This window comes from Bison bison, unplaced genomic scaffold (assembly GCF_000754665.1).
Source record: "Bison bison bison isolate TAMUID 2011002044 unplaced genomic scaffold, Bison_UMD1.0 scf7180017864341, whole genome shotgun sequence".
Taxonomy (NCBI): domain Eukaryota; kingdom Metazoa; phylum Chordata; class Mammalia; order Artiodactyla; family Bovidae; genus Bison; species Bison bison.
This window is the reverse complement of record NW_011494913.1, coordinates 5660445-5677887: the sequence shown is the minus strand read 5'-3', so window position 1 is coordinate 5677887 and position 17443 is coordinate 5660445. Positions and strand designations below refer to the sequence as shown.

The 17443-nt window shown below is 46.1% G+C and overlaps 1 protein-coding gene across 1 annotated transcript in view; it reads left to right on the top strand.

Moving 5' to 3' along the window:
• The window catches only part of VSTM4 (V-set and transmembrane domain containing 4), an 81346-nt gene that overhangs the window by 44523 nt on the left and 19380 nt on the right, over positions 1-17443 (top strand). Inside the window, exons 6-7 of the mRNA XM_010854423.1 lie at positions 10471-10577; positions 11966-12027. Of these exons, the coding sequence (XP_010852725.1) occupies positions 10471-10577; positions 11966-12027 (169 nt within the window). The remainder of the gene's footprint in view (positions 1-10470; positions 10578-11965; positions 12028-17443) is intronic.

Genomic DNA, 17443 nt, shown 5'->3' with positions numbered 1-17443 from the left:
GGGGCCCTCGGGAAGAGGCCACGAGCTGGCCCTGAGGCTGTGGTCACCGAGAGCGGGGCCTTGGCAAGTGACTGGGGCAGAACTTGGGGACTCTAGGGAATTCCTTGACTTTTTGAGAGAAGTTCAAACAGGAGGAAAACAAGTCTCTTCTTCATGTGTGCCGGCCCTGAAGTCGGAAACTGCCGTCTCCTGGGAGGGTGGCCTTGACCTGCAGAGCTGGAGGACTGTTCCTTTCCCATGGCGGATCACCCTCTCCCGGAGCAGACACTTGGGCCTTAGCGAGCGTCTCAGGGCACTGCAAGATTTTAACTATCTGGAGAGCAGCTCAACTGATCACTGTGAAACTGTACCCCAAAGTTCCAGAAAATCAGATTGTAAATGCAAGGTCACCGATTTCGTAGATTTGTGATGTGTCCCCACACCATGACTCCTCCTCAGTGCACTCAGGGCCCTTTCTTCAAGTTCAGTAAAGCTGTCAAGAGGGTGGATGGGGCCACAAAAAGGCAGTTCCAGCCAGTACATTTCCTGACCTTTTGCTTGAACTCGTCTTATGCACTTGAGATAGTAAAGTATCTCCAAGTGGGAGACATTAAGGTGGGCATTATGTAATCTGTGCCAATAGCATTTACAGCTGAAGTCTTCCAAGCTTTCTTCATGTTTTCTGGTGCATACACTTTCTCAAGGATAGACAGTCAGGTCAACAGACTCTTTACATGTTGGATAAATTACAGGCACAGCTTTACTGTGTTTTATGAGCTTAGTTTAAAGCATTTTTCAGTCTTTTCTGAAACATCAGAGATTTATAAACATTTTAAAACATACCCCACTATCGAAGTATGGGATTACTAAGTGATTTGTTTAGGGTCTTGGAGAGAAGGCAGAGATGTGATTTCAAAGAGACTATAAAGATATGAACTCCAGACTGAGGTGTGTGACTACTTGCTTCGCGGGTACTGAAGCAAACTGAGGTGTGTGACTCCTTGCCTCGCGGGTACTGAAGCAAACTGAGGTGTGTGACTCCTTGCCTCGCGGGTACTGAAGCAAGGTGAAGCACAGTGAGTGCGAGCAGCGCTGCAAAACATTATTCCTTCTGTGAAGGGCAGTCTGCTGTGAAGGGGAAAGATTCTGTGGCCAGGCTGCCTCAGGTCACATGCCAGCTCTGCCATAGATTGCTGTGTGCCTTTAGCTAATTTTTCCACCTCTCTGATAAAATGAGAGCAATCGCAGCTCTAGCATGTAAGGAGTTGGGAGGATTTCATGAATTAGTCTGTATAAAGTGCTTCCAACAGGTAAATGGTGTGCTCTATGCAAATAGTTCTGTTATTACTCAGTCAATACTTACGAATGTTTCTTCTGTAGGCTTGTAAGGCCCATTGAGTGAGGATGAAATAACACCAGCCCACGCCTTGAGGTCCGGGAGACCCAGAGAAACTAGAAGGTGGCGGCAGCCGTGGCCACAGCGCTGTTGTGGGCACCCAGCAGAGGCGCTCCTAAGCCTGTCTCAGGGGTCTCCTGGGGCTGAGATCTGGGCCAGGTCTTGAAGGCTGAGTTAGAGCATTCCAGGAGAAGAGGGATGGGGCAGCAGCACATAGAAGTGGGACGAGAAGAGCACAGCTGGGGAAGGGGTTTCATCCATGGGGTGAGGAATCTTGGAGATTCAGGGCAGAACAGCAGGGAGGTGAGGCTGGAGATGGTGGCAGGGCAGATTCCAGAGGATGGCAGTCATCATATTAAAAGTAATGACAAAGCCTCATTTATTAAATGCCTGGCACAGTGCTAAGCAAGGGACACATACCATCTCCTTCTGGCCTGACAACAACCCCATGAGTGGCTGCTGTGATTATCCCCATCCTACAGATGAGAAACCAGTCTAAAAAGAGTGTGGATGTTGGTAAGGTCTCCTGACCAGTGAGAGCAGGAAGAGCAGGGCCACCAGCCCAGGCCACCTGGCTCGGGGCTCCCACGCTGGCCCAGGCGTCCTGGGGAGCTTGGGTCTGACTGTGAGAGCTTTGGTATTGGCGGTCACACAAATGGACAAGAAGTAAACGCTGCAGAAAAGTCAGGGCAGTGGAAGGAGAAGCGGAAAGGACTTGGCTGGAGACGACTGCAGCTGCTCTGCCTCTTCCCGACTTTGAAAAGTCCAGTGAGCTCTGGTCATAGGCATAGGTTTGTATAGGTGTTTCCCCTTGTGACCACATTCAGCTGAGCAGGCCCGTGGGCGAGGGCTGGGACGATAGGCTGCTGGTGTGTGTCTCCTGGTCTCACTCCTGCATCCCTGGCCCACACCGGGGCCAGGCTCACCTCTCTCCTTTCAGAGTCCCAGGCAGAGGCATGCAAGGGGAGGACGGCCGTGGTGATGGGATCTGGTTATTCCTAGAATAACATGAAAAACCTCCACCTGGTTTTGGCATCAGTTGGACTATGCCACCAGCTGCATGGTGACATGGGGCCAGTCTCTCAGCTTCTGTGGGACTGGTTCACTCTCCACCAAAAGGGCACCAACTTGCCTTTGTCCCTGTGGCTCAGGGTTGTCATGAGGATTCAGTGAGATAGTACCGGCTGTGGACTAATCCTCATAATTACTCATCAAGTTCCCATGTACCTCTGTGGCTGAACACTTGATGGGGTTTATTTCTAATCTTCATAAAAAGCCTGCCAGGTACAAATTAATCTCCCCAGACTAAGAGCATGAATAAAACTGCCAACTCTTAGATGAATAGCTAGCCCTCTATACTATTTACGGACCTTTGATTGCAAGCGACAGAAAGGACAGCGCAGATGGTCTTACCCAGGAGAAGACTCGGCTGGCTCCTGGCTGGGATGCTGCAGGGAGTGGGCCTCCACCCAGGGGACACTGGGCCCTCGGGGCAGTGACTTCTGTCCCCAGCCTGCCTCCGGGCAGAGCTGCCTCCACAGGGAGTGGGCCTCCACCCAGGGGACACCGGGCCCTCGGGGCAGTGACTTTTGTCCCCAGCCTCCCTCTGGGCAGCGCTGCCTCCAGGTTTTGATGTATCCTCCAGCCAGTCCTGCTCCCCTCAGAAAAGGAGAGGTGGCTTGGGACCCTTCACCCTGGCCTCATGAAGGACTCATCTTGCTTCCACAGGAAGCAAACGCAATTGCACGCACTGTTATGGGACCAACCTGAACCATGCTCTATGGCCAGAGGGTGAGACTGTGCTGAGCAGGGGTTGGGGGTCAGTGCCACCCAAACGTGTCCCTTCAGCCCTAGAAGGCAGTGAGTGGGTGCTGGGCAGATAACCCCAGGGATCGCGTTTTGCCATTATTCTTATGACCCAAGGCCAACACTGCATGGAACCGCTGAATATTAAGGAAGCACCTCCCAGTCTTACCAGTTGGCGTTCAGAGATCTTAAACTTACAAACTAAACCTAAGCCTGTGTGCAGACTCAGTGAGAACGGGCAGGGACTGCAAAGGACGAGCTCTCATGACAAGACCCAGCAGAACCTCTGAGGTGATGTAAACAGTATATGATGAAAGGCCATGGAGAGGCTGTGGACAGGAAGCTGCCTTGGCAATGACCTCACAAAGGAGCAGCTCTTATCCTGATGCTCTCTGCAAAATGCATTCAAGGTCTTATGCAGAAAGTAATGCATCAGGATCCCCAGGGGTCTGCAGGTCCTTTGTAGGTGCTCCCACCCTGGTGCAGATTTCTGAGACCTCTGCCATGTCCAGCCAGCTCCCTATTCAAGGAGAGCAGATTCCATAATAATGATGATACCAACGCTGGTAAGATAGTCACAGGTGACACCCATTTAGTGCTTCTACTTACCAGATGCAGTTCTGTGTGTTGACATAATGTGACGTATTTATGAGAAAAAGTCTTTTCCAGGGAAGCACCATTCTTCCACCTTGAAAGGGAAGTTCTGCAGGCTGTACAGAGCTCCTGGCATGGACTGTGGATGACCTTGTGTGTAGTGGAAGTCTATGGAGCGCTTTCAGAAGCCTCGCGCCAGATGTCAGGAAATTCACCCTACTTACACTGGTCCTTGGCCTTTATCGATGGCAGTTGACCTTGGTGAGGGGGACCTGTGACTGCAGATGACAGTGAGTTGCTAACACGGTTGTCGTGACCTCTAGCACCCTACAGACCCCAGCACTCAGTCCAACCTCTCTTACCAGGACAGAGCTCTGAGCAGCTGCGTTTAGTATAGACTGAAAACACAGTGAAATGCTGGTAACGCCTTCTGCTACCTTCTCTTTAGGAAGCTGGTTTAAGCCCAGAGCAGCCTTTGTGGATCTGGCTCTACTGACCTTCTTCCTGCCCTAGTTTTCTTGTTCTTTGTTGTCTGGGCTGGGCCCAGAGTCCTTGCTTCAGGGCCTAGCGGCAGATGGAACTGGTTCAGATCCCAGTGCGCCTGCCTTGACCCCTCTGAGGCTTCATTTTCCCATCTAGGAGGGTCAGAGATTATGGCCATCAGGTACTTTTCACAGTGCCTTGCGTAGGGTAGACTGATATAGCTCTTATTAACTTGAGCTTCTGCAAAATATGACTGGTCACAATCAGTTCAGGGCCTGGTAGAATCCAGTTTCCCTGCTTTACCTGGTGTCCTAGGGCGGCCGCCCACCACTCGGGCGCAGCCTCTCCCTACGCCCTGCTCGCCTGCTCTGTCCTGCCTGGTACCCGTCTGTCTGTGGCTACGTCAGTGGCTCTAGAAGAGCACACCGTACTCTATCAGGCAGAAAGATTTTCTGATCAAGATTTAAGTTGAAGTTTGTGCTTCCCCTCAGGGGCAAGACGTGGCACCGTGAGATAACCAAGTGGTAAAATTGTTCTCGCTGGGTGGCCCCATGGAATGTCCCCGTTCCTCACCTGCATCCACAGACTGGAGGGCAGGATCTGTGCTGCTTGGCTCATGTCCCGTCTAATTTAGGCTGAGCTGTCTCATTTGACCCTGATGATGGCTCTGTGAGATAGATGGCGGGGGTGGTTGTTGCTATTTAGTCGCTAAGTCATGTCTGACTCTTTGCTATCCGGTAGCCCACCAGGCTCCTCTGTCCATGGAATTTCCCCGGAAAGAATACTGAAATGGATTGCCATTTCCTTCTCCAGGGGATCCTCCCGACCCAGGGTAGAACCCGCGTGTCCTGCATCTCCTGCATTGGCAGGCGGGTTCTGACTACTGAGCGACCTGGGAAGCTGAATAGCAAGGGTACATGTCCCCATTTTGCTGGGGGATGTGGCCCGGGGAAGTGAGGGACTTGGGTACATGTCCCCATTTTGCTGGGAGATGTGGCCCGGGGAAGTGAGGGGCTTGGGTACATGTCCCCATTTTGCAGGCTGGGAGATGTGGCCCAGGGAAGTGAGGGGCTTGCCCTGCGTCACCTCCCTGCTCAGAGTGGAAGCAGATTCAGTGCACTTCTGCCCGCACCAGAGCCTGTTCGCTGGATCCAGCCATGAAGTGCCATGGAGCAGAGGCGCCCAGCCTTCATGGGGTGGGGACTCCCACGAGAGGCAGCTGGGCCGGAGCTCTGTGCACGCCACAACGAGGGCCCACACGTGCGCCTCCTCCCCAACCCGGGATGGATCCAGAAGAACTGCCCCGTTTCCCACAACAGCACTCTGTTCAATCACTCAGCTCTCTAACTTAGCTGGAGTTTCTGGCCTATCTTCTACCTTCCTCGGTTTGACTGGCTCCAGCAATGCTCGCTCCCTTGTGTCAGACACAAAATACAGTCCTGTTGCAACCCAAGATGTAGGATAACTTTTCTTGTAAGTGAATCATAAAATGCACTTTGTCAAAATTTCCTGCCAGGCCTGCTGGCCCAACAGGAGACGTAAGGCGCGGGGAGGACAGTTGTCTGCCATATGCCACTGTGGTGACTCACTGTATCTGAGGGCTCGTGACCGAGGTGTGAGGCAGAGCTGAGTTTAGTGCAGCTTCACTGTTTTCGGGGAGAATGGCGATGACAAGGTAGAGGTCTTTTCAGCTTACAGAAAGCCCTGGACTTAACGGCTTAGACTTACATATTTCAAAATTTTCATTTTATTTTAAGGAGCAAGAGGATTAACGCCAAGAAAATAGCAGAGCACATTGTTGTTAGGCCTTGGTCAAAAATAAAATATCAAGTGATTTTAACAAAAATAAATGACCGTGCATTTAACAAAAAGCCAAAATTCAAAACAGAAATGTTTGCAATAAGCATGTCAGATTGATGTAAAAAGTGCAAGCAGATCTATAAGAAAAACTCATGATCCTAATAAATAATAGTAGAAGGTGTCCATACATCATTCATAAATGAGAAAACACAATTAGACAAACACCGGAAAGGTTCCTCCTAGCCAGCAGAGAAATGCAAATAAAAAGAGATATCACATTTTTCTTTATTAAATGAGAGAAAATTTTTAAACTGATAAATCTGGTGTCAAAAAGGATGAAAACATAAATATGCTTATCCATTGACCAAGCGGCTATAAAATAGTACTAACTTGTCAGAGATCATTTTGACAGTGGGTATTGAATAGCCTTTAACATGATCCTTTTTTCTGAACTAGTATTCCTAGCTCTAAGAATTCAAAAGCAAAAGTCTAAGAATGGAAAACCATCATGCACAAATATATTTATAGCAATGTTATTTATGTATCAAATTGGGAAACAAATGTTTAGATGCTGGGGAAGGGCTAAGTAAACTGCAGCATGTCTTGTCATTAGAATAGTAGGAGGATATATCAATTTGGAAAATGTAGATTAAGTAACAAGAAGGATGCAAAATTGTAATACAATTTTATTTTTTAAAAAACAATGTATAAGAGCCAGGGAAGAGTTGAAATTTAAATCCACACAAAAGCCTGCCCATGGATGTTGCTGCTGCTGCTGAATCACTTCAGTCATGTCTGACTCTGTGCAACCCCATAGACGGCAGCCCACCAGGCTCCCGCATCCCTGGGATTCTCCAGGCAAGAACACTGGAGTGGGGTGCCATTTCCTTCTTCAATGCATGAAAGTGAAAAGTGAAAGTGAAGTCGCTCAGTCGTGTCCGACTCTTAGCGACCCCATGGACTGCAGCCTACCAGGCTCCTCCGTCCATGGGATTTTCCAGGCAAGAGTACTGGAGTGGGGTGCCGTTGCCTTCTCCAAGCAGCTCTTTATCCATAATCTCCAAAACTTGGGTGCAACAAAGATGTCCTTCAGTAGATGAATGAGTAAATAAACTCTGGTACATTCAAACAATGGAATATTATTTGACATTAAAGAGAAATGAGCTATCAAGCTATGAAAAGACATGGAGAAGACTTAAATGCATATTTTTAAGTGAGTGAAGCCAATCTGAAAAGGTTCAGACAATGTATGGCGTTCTGGAAAAGGCAAAGCTATGGGGATAGTAAATAGTGGTTGCCAGAGATGGGGGAGAGGGATGACTAGGTGGAGCACAGAGGAACTATTCTGTACCTTACTCTAGTGGTGGATACGCTATAAATTTGTCCAAACCCATAGAATGTACACCACCAACAGCGAACCCTAATTAAACAGTGACCTTTGGGTGATAATTATGTGTCAAAGTAGTTTCTTTAATTATCACAAATACACCATTCTGGTGGAATATACCATTCATAATGTGGCTGGGCAGTGGTCTGTCTGAAATCTCTGTACCTTTTGCTCGGTTTTGTTGTGAACACAGAACTGCTCACAAAAATAAAGTCAAAAAAAAGAAATAGAATAGGAAAAAGACTGGAAATGTTTACAAAGGTTACAATAGACTTATTATTTTTGTTTTCATGTCTGTTATTACCATTTTAAAACATGAACATGCATTAGTTAACAATGGAAAGAAAAAAATTTTTCAAGCTTTAAGATGCTAGGAAATGAAGCTGTACGTGTGGTTGTGTATTTAAACAATCCTGAGGGTTTCTGATCCCTTTTTCCCTCTTAGTGGCCAGAGTTTTGTAAACACACATTCCTTTTGGCTATTTGTGAGTTTACACAGTTGACCTTATACTTAAAGGCATGGCCAGTTAGAGTTTCTGCCCAATAAAAATAAGCTATCTTTGGGGACTCTTGGTGTGAACTATATTCTTAGAAATTTCCCCACTAGTCACTGTGTGACTCAGTCTTTGTTATTTTAAAACCCTAAGACTGTTTTAAAATAGTCTATTTTCTTTTATTAAATATATACATATTTAGATAGATATTTGTGTTTAATTTACTGTTTTTCAAAAATTATTCTGTCACATGTTTGCGTGCTAGGTCGCTTCAGTTGTGTCCGACTCTTTGCAACCCTATGGACTGTAGCCCACCAGGCTCCTCTGTCCATGGGATTCTGCAGGCAAGAATGCTGGAGTGGGTTGCCATGCCCTCCTCCAGGGGATCTTCCCAACCCAGGGATCAAACCCGCATCTCTTACGTCTCCTGCATTGTCAGGGGGTTCTTTACCACCAGCACCACCTGGGAAGCCCTTATACAATCACTTGGTTTAGTAATTTAAATTTAAAAGTTAAGTAATTAATTTAAAAAATATATGTGCAGTGATAATTCTCCCTGTCCGGTCTTCTATCTCTTTAGCTCCTCAGCACCCACATTCTAAGGAATACTTTTTAAATTCTCTAATGAATGTTTCCAAAGTGAATATTTCCAAAGTGAATATTTCCAAAGTTTCTCTATACTTGTGTACATAAATACTAATATATATCATTTTCTCCTGTTTTTATACAAAAAGTGACATATTTTACACATTGTCCAACACCTAGCCTTTTCACTTAACGATGGGTCTTTCCTTATCCTGGTGGAAATGGCTTCCTCATTCCAGTTTCAAAGGACCCTTTGTATGCGTTTATGGATTCACCATACTTCCCTTCCCCAGTCCCGTGCAGGTGGACAGTTAGGTTGTCTCTACTCTATTGCTGTTACCAATGGATTCACCATACTTCCCTTCCCCAGTCCCGTGCAGGTGGACAGTTAGGCTGTCTCTACTCTATTGCTGTTACCAATGGATTCACCATACTTCCCTTCCCCAGTCCCGTGCAGGTGGACAGTTAGGCTGTCTCTAATCTATTGCTGTTACCAATGGATTCACCATACTTCCCTTCCCCAGTCCCGTGCAGGTGGACAGTTAGGCTGTCTCTACTCTATTGCTGTTACCAAGAGCATGATAAGGACTTGTATGGACCTATTGTGCCCATGCAAGAATATCCACAGAGTCAATTCCCAGAAGTGAAACTGCCAGGTCATGGAATATAAACCTTTGTAATTCTGATAGCCCCATGATCCTGATTGCTGAATTACTCTGCATCGGGAAGGGTTTCCACTTGTACCCCCAATACTCCTGAGTGCCTGACTCCTCACACCCTTGCCGAAAGAGTGTTTTGCCTTAAGTCTGACTGTCGCCATCTGATGTGTGCAGAAAGGAAGCGCAGTGCATTTTTATCTGGATTCCTCTTTCTTGAGGAAGTTTTAGCACGTTTTCCTAGGTATGAGCCTTTCCTCTTGGGTGAAACTGCTTATCACCTTCCTTCATTTTGGTTATTGGGTCGTAGTTTAATGGATTTCTAGACATCCTGTGTATCATGGAGATAGCCTGTCTTGTTAACTGTACGTACCTGGCCGATTATGTGTCTGAGGACAAGAGAGGCAGTCTCCTCTGGGTTGTTGGAGCCAATAGGATGCATTTGAAAGAAGACTGATGGCCATTCAAGGATGTGTGTGAACTCTGTCACGCAGGTGGCATTGGCAACAGGTTTCACATCAGGCCAGCCTGGGTTTGCAGCTTTTGTGTTGGGTGCTTACCAACAGTGTCGCTTAGGGCAAGTCACTTGGAATCTCTGAGTCTTGGTATTCTTAGCTGTAATATAAGCTTACTCATTACTTTGGGTTATAATGGTTAACACATAGAATATGATAGATACTACAGTGATTATATAAGTGACCACCCAGATAATTGAAAACACTCACCACACTCCTGAGGATCATTTTGGCCTCTGCCTTATAGGAAGGTACAGCAGGAGGATAAGGTATGCCCAGTCATGGTGGCCTCTGGGGGCTCCCAGCTGCAGCTCCCCAGGGTCCTTCCTCACGTGCACAGGGGCTGCTCTGTCTCTGGACTGTGAACTACAAAGACATGTGCAAGGAATGCTGGTGTTAGGGGAGCTCAAGGAGAAGATTTTAGTGATACCTTAATCCCTACTGGTGATATAGCCAAGCCAGACTGAGTAAACCCATTAACTACGTGTAAACCACCAATCTATACATCCCCAAGCAATGTAAGCAAGCTGGCCCTGGGTCTCTCCAGAGATTTGGGGACTTTACACAGCACAGCACATAGTCCTAACTAGCTCATCTCATCATCCTTAGCCATGGGTCAGTACCAAACATCCCTGGAGATAAGCACAGAGCCATCTCATTTCAGCTCTAAACACCTCCTGCCTTACATAGGTTCATCTGGGTTCTCAGAAACTGTTGCTTCCTTTCCTTGGAACAAACCTGCCTTTGCCTTCACCTGGACCTTTCTCTTCTACAGCTCGGGGGAGACTGTCACTAGCGTGACCAGCTTGGCTCCACTGCAGCCCAAGAAGGGCAAGAGGCGGAAGGAGAAAGCTGACGTTCCTCCCGCAGTTCCTGCCAAAGGTAGGGAGCTAGCCAGTGGTCACCCGCGTGGTGAGCAGAGCACCTGGGGTCTGATGTGAGTTTAGGAAGGGAGACGGACAGATGAAGCATGCGGCATTCCTGATTATATGGCCTGGAAAACTCCACCTAGATTCTGATCTTATCTGAGCCCTGTCCCTGAGGTGGGCTGGTGGGGGGTGGTGCCATTGGCCACACAGGGCTTTATCAGGGAGCTGCGGGGGTTGTGGTGGGGGGTCAACCTCTACAGACTATTCTAAAGTGTATTTCCTTCTGAACTGCTAACATGATCTGTGCAAAGCAGGATGGGGCAAAATGGTGTCTGTTAATTTAAGGGAAAAAGTTTCTCTGATTTTTCTAAGGATAAAAACCAGGTGTATAATTTAGTTTGGATTTGTTCTAGGGATAAAATGAGGGTTATTCCTTGATTCCAAGGAATCATGACAGAGCAGCATAAATGAGGAAGATGGGCATTTCCTGAGGCAAGAACTAAAGGTGTCTTTCAATAGTTCCTAAAATAACTGTGGCTAATTTAGGTCATACCTCAAAGGTTTTGATATAGAGTTAGGAATACAAGGGTTGCCCCAGTGAATAATTTAATAGCAAGACAAGATCCATTGTATTCCTCAGCCGGGGCTTTCTAGGATGTTCCCTAAGCTGCCTTTGAGCCGTGTGGCAGAAGGCAGTGGTGCTGAGTCTGAACATACATCAGTGGACAGAAGAGGCTGGGAGGCACGGGCCTCCTGGGAGGCACGGCACACGTGGGTCTGGGAGGGAAGGGGGTGGCCCCTGCTCTGGGCTGGGCAGTGCACTGCTGTAGCGTCTCATTCTATCAGAGTGGTCAGTGACCTGTCTAACGAAAGACGAAAGTCAGACTCAGAGAACCACGTGGCAGAGCCTGCCTTTGGGTTCAAGTCCCAACTCATTTAAATATGAATCAGTTGCATGACATTGCAGGAAGAGCCTCGGTTTCCTCCTCCTCCTCCCATTTGGGGACAATAAGACCTTCCCTAATGACCTCACAGGGAGGCTGTGAGGGTCAAAGGTCACCACTGTCAGGGTTAGTGTGCAGCTAGGAGGAAGCCCCAGGGAAAGTTCCAGCCTCAGCCTTAACCAAGGGGACTTGGCTCTCACCTGCACATCTGACCTCTTTGTAGCTGGTGGTGTTTTGTCGACCTTGTTGAGGAGAGAGGATGACATGTCCAAAGGCTAGGAGGGGATCACCATTCCCCGAAGGGCAGCAGTCCAGCTGTTACCTGGATCAGAAACTAAAGTTCCTCCACGAAAGCAGGAAGGGGCCCAGAAGACTCTGGGTCTGTGGTACTCACGGTATGTGGACTTTAGGGGTCCTGGGAGGAACTGCAAACTAAACCCTTGATGTGTTTCTACAGCTCCCATCGCCACCACATTCCATAAACCGAAGCTGTTAAAGCCACAGAGGAAAGTCACCCTGGTGAGTAACCACGTTCTCTGTGTTGTCCCCTCAAGCCCTAAACACACTCTGGTCCAAGGAGTACCTTTATTGACTCAAAACATGCTCCAAGTTCTTGGTGCTTCGTCCCCAAGCAAAGCCGTTCTCTCATCTTGGGTCAGCTTTCGAGCCAATTTTTCTCCATACCTAGTTCCCAGAGTGGCTTTTGAAAAATCCACATGGGATTGCTTTTTATCATCCATGCTCCTTTTCGAAAAGAAGGAAAAAAATCACACTCTGGAATGTATAAAATATAAAGAGGACCAGCTTGTATAGATTGGTCTTGATAACCACTCTGAAGAGACTGCGAAAGAACCTTCCAGAATGTATGTTGTACCTTTTTATTTTGAAATACTTTTTAGATTTACAAAAGCGTTAGAAAGATGATACAGAAAGTTCCTGTCTATTCTGTGCCCAGCTTTTCCTAAGGTTAACGTCTCACAAAGCTCTGGTGTATTTGTCAAAACTAAGAATTTAGCCTCAGCATATTACCATTAACTGCACTCCAGATTCGGGTCAGATTTCAGCAGTTTTTCCACGAATGTTCTTTTGCTGGTGCAGGATCCCATCCAGGCTAGCACATGGATTTCATGGTCCTGTCTCCTTAACCTCTTCCAATCAAGCCCAGTGCCTCAGATCTATGGCCTTGCCACTTTAAAAGAGCAGCAGCTACATTTTTAGAATCTCCCTTGACTTGGGTTTCTCTGAGGTTTTTAATGATTAGAAATGAGCTTATGGATTTGAGGAAAGAACAACACAGAAGAGATATGCCTTTCTCGTTGCGTCCCATGGGGGGGACCTGCTGTGACGCTGACCTTGACCACTTAGTGAGGGTGAGTCTGCCAGACTTCTTCATATAAAATCACTACTTTTTCCTCTCCGTCGTCTGTTTGTTAGAAGTCAGTCGCTAAGTCCAGATTACACTCAAGAGGAGGAGCGTGAAGCTGTACCTCTTGAAGGGAGGGAGATTAAAGACTTTGGACACATATGAAAACCACCACAGTAATAGGTATTTTAGGGGAGATTCATCCAGCCTATGCAAATAGTCTGTTTTTCCTTGAACTTTCATCTACTTATTTTAGTGTTCATCAGTGGATTTTGCTTGTAGCACTTATTACTATGGTGAATTAATGGTGATTTTCTGTTTTCCTCAACCCGTCTCTGTTTACTACTTAAAATTCTTCTATAAGCACGAGCTGGCTCCCTTCTCTTGTTGATTTATTCACTAATTTCTTTACATCAGTGTGCATACATGGAGATTTAATTTCTTTTAAATTATTGTTTAACATATTAAATGTATTGTTATTCATTTTGTTGCTAAGTTTGTTCAGCAGTTGTATATTTGTGTGAGAGAGAGAGAAACAGAAAAAGAGAGGGAGAGAGAGGCAGAGAAACGGGCAAGCCTATTCTAAAATGTGTATGTATTGCAAAGGAAAAGAACAGAAAAGTGGAGAGTTTATATATGCCAGTTCACAAAATTTACATTAAAACCACAGTAATTAAGCCATGTAGTAAGTAATTGGGCTTCCCTGGTGGCTCAGACAGTAAAGAATGTGCCTGCAATGCAGGAGACCCAGGTTCAATCCCTGGCTCGGGAAGATGCCCTGGAGGAGGACATGGCAACCCATGCCAGTATTCTCGCCTGGAGAATTCCATGGGCAGAGGAGCCTGGCGGGCTGCAGTCCATGGGGTCACAAAGAGCTGGACATGACTGAGCGGCTAACACTTTCACTTCACTTTCAAGTAATGGTATCAGCACGAGAATAGACACATAAACCAAAAGAAGATAATAAAGAGCCCCAAACGTATCTGCATATGCATTGTCTCTTGATTTTATGACAAAGTGAAGAAGGGATTATCTTTTCCGTATATGGTGATTATCTTTTCTGTATATGGTACCGTATATATGTGGTACTTCACACCACACAAAAAAATTAATTAGTATGAAAGGTAAAAATAAAGCTTCCTAAGCATAGCTACACAAGGTCAGGGCAAGCAAAGATTTTCAAATCTGTAATGTTGAGAGCTTGATGGTTGCAATCAGAACCTTTGTCCTTCTGAATCCAGAGTGTAAGGTTTTAACCAGCTTATTCAAAACTTTGTCTCCGAGGGAAACCTGGATCTCTGTGCATGACTCTGACATCTTCTGGCTCAGCCTTACCTCTGACCTATTCTGTGCCCAGGTTCCCTGCTGTTCCTCTGGACAGGATGGCTCCTCTGTTTTCTAAGAGAGAACCATCCTTTTCCCTGCAATGAACTGTGGGTTCTGTTTTCATGCAGGGTGATTCCATCTGGTTCATGTTATCAAAAATTCCTCACCATTTCTGCTCTATTGGCTATACCGGTCTTGTCCTCACATACAGCAGCCAAGGTTTTGCTAATTTCAATAGATTTATGGTCATTCAGTGGACTTTGGGAAACTCAGTTGAACCCAGAGGCTGAAATGGTCCACTTAGAGCATCCTGCATCCTACCCATGAGAAGCAGACTCCCCCGAGAGTCTGAGCTCAGTCTCCCGGCTGTGCATACCACTGCACGTGTGTAGGTGTGGGTGCATCTTTTCCAGATCTTTTATTCCTAACCCATGTATTTATCAACAACCTCAAGGCTGATTACACTTCTGTAAATTTTTGCCATTTTACATCCTAAGTTGCTCAGGGCCTGTTGTTTCTAATCTAATCTCTTACCCCTTGTGAAAACAGAAACTGCTCTTTATTGACGTTCCATTGATACATCCCAGGGATGTATAAGAAAAAGTGCTTTTTTGCATGTCATCGTATTTAATTCTCACAGTAAGATCCCCCATTCCTAGACTTGCCTGTGGGGACACACAAACACTCTGCTTAAGGAAAGTGAGTTCCTACAACCCGCGGTAGCGTTGCATCTCTCAGGAAGAAAGGGCTGCTCCCCCCGGACGGAGCAATGTCAGCAGCCTTGAATCGGCAGCTCTCTAGTTCACAGCGACACAGTGCTGCCTCCTTCAGCAGTTTGGGGCCACTTATAAATGAAGTAGATTCAATAGCATTTTCAAAAATAACTGGTCCCAATCACACGTTTTTTTCTTGTGGACTTTTTTGGGGGGATGGTTAAAACTTTCTTCACACCTAAATTGGCTTCACATGAGTTTTTTTTTTTCATTTTTCATCAAATTTTATTTTTTAAATTAATTATTTTAATTGGAGGATAATTACTTTGCAATATTGTGATGTTTTTACTGTACATCAACATGAATCAGCTACAGGTGTACATGTGTCCCCTGCATCTTGAACCCCCTGCCTACCTCCTTCCTAATGTTGTGGACTTTTTGTTTGTTTGTTTGTTTGTTTGTTTGAGCTGGCGTGCTCCTCTGGGATGGAGATCCAACAGAGGAAATTATTGATATGCACAGAAAGTAAGTCAGGGCAGTCATATATGCAGTTCAAAATGGATTCTTTGTTTTTTGGAAATATCCATACTGCTGTTATTAAATACCAATTTTCCTGTCCTTTGATCATTTAAGATATGAAAAGACTTAAAATGTTTTAAACCAAATTTTCCAGAAATGCGTCAATTTGAAGGCCAGTTTGCAGCTACACCAATACACAATAAAGGAAAGAACTGACTTTGAGAGTACCTCCGCCTGATCAGCAGTTTAGAGTCAAAAATACCAGGCCTAGCATCTACAGGTTTTGGTTAATATTAAGATTTATTTTCCCAATAGTCCAGCATTGACCTCAGTCTCAATTTGGTCGATATTTATCTCTCAGATCAATAAGTCTTGATGGCAGCTGAAACTGCAGTCAATAGCTACCTGTTGACTCACACAGGCCTTGGTGGGTAATTTAGAAAATAATTTGGCAACGTCTTTTCTTTGGGATCTGGTACCAGCTTAGGTGTTTAATTCTATAATTGCTGCATTTTGCCACAAAGTCCATAATACAATGTTTCCTGGAGTGGTCATGGGCCACAGAGCTCTCCAGCTCCCCAGCCCCTCTGTCCAGAGTGATGTTGACACATGCTCACCCCAAGGAAGCAACCTGCCTACTGCCTCTGCTGACTCACTGGCAAGAAGGAGGAGCCTCCACTTATTGAGCATTTACTGTGTGTCAGCTCCTCTGTTAGGTGATTGCAGGCTCCATCTCCCTCATCCCAACCACACACGCCGACCCCCAGCAGACCCTTGGGCTCCAGGCAAAAATGACAGGCCTGGGTCCTTGTGTTTTCATCCTCAAAGCTTAATATCTTTTCTTACGTTTCCAAGATAACGTGGCATTTTGCAAGAAGTATATATTCAGTTCAGTTCAATTCAGTCACTCAGTCGTGTCCAACTCTTTGTGACCCCATGAATCGCAGCATGCCAGGCCTCCCTGTCCATCACCAACTCCCGGAGTTCACTCAGACTCACATCCATCGAGTCAGTGATGCCATCCAGCCATCTCATCCTCTGTCGTCCCCTTCTCCTCCTACCCCCAATCCCTCCCAGCATCAGAGTCTTTTCCAAGGAGTCAACTCTTCCCATGAGGTGGCCAAAGTACTGGAGTTTCAGCTTTAGCATCATTCCTTCCAAAGAAATCCCAGGGCTGATCTCCTTCAGAATGGACTGGTTGGATCTCCTTGCAGTCCAAGGGACTCTCAAGAGTTTTCTCTAACACCGCAGTTCAAAAGCATCAATTCTTTAGCGCTCAGCTTTCTTTATAGTCCAACTTTTACATCCATACATGACCACTGGAAAAACCATAGCCTTGACTAGATGAAACTTTGTTGGCAAAGCAATGTCTCTGCTTTTGAATATGCTGCCCAGGTTGGTCATAACTTTCCTTCCAAGGAGTAAGCGTCTTTTAATTTCATGGCTGCAATCACCATCTGCAGTGATTTTGGAGCCCAGAAAAATAAAGTCTGACACTGTTTCCACTGTTTCCCCATCTATTTCCCATGAAGTGATGGGACCAGATGCCATGATTTTAGTTTTCTGAATGTTGAGCTTTAAGCCAACTTTTTCACTCTCCTCTTTCACTTTCATCAAGAGGTTTTTTGGGTTTTCTTCACTTTCTGCCTTAAGGGTGGTGTCATCTGCATATCTGAGGTTAGTGATATTTCTCCCGGCAATCTTGATTCCAGCTTGTGCTTCTTCCAGCCCAGAGTTTCTCATGATGTACTCTGCATATAAGTTAAATAAGCAGGGTGACAATATACAGCCCGACGTACTCCTTTTCCTATTTGGAACCAGTCTGTTGTTCCATGTCCAGTTCTAACTGTTGCTTCCTGACCTGCATACAGGTTTCTCAAGAGGCAGGTCAGGTGGTCTGGTATTCCCATCTCTTTCAGAATTTTCCACAGTTGATTGTGATCCACACAGTCAAAGGCTTTGGCATAGTCAATAAAGCAGAAATAGATGTTTTTCTGGAACTCTCTTGCTTTTT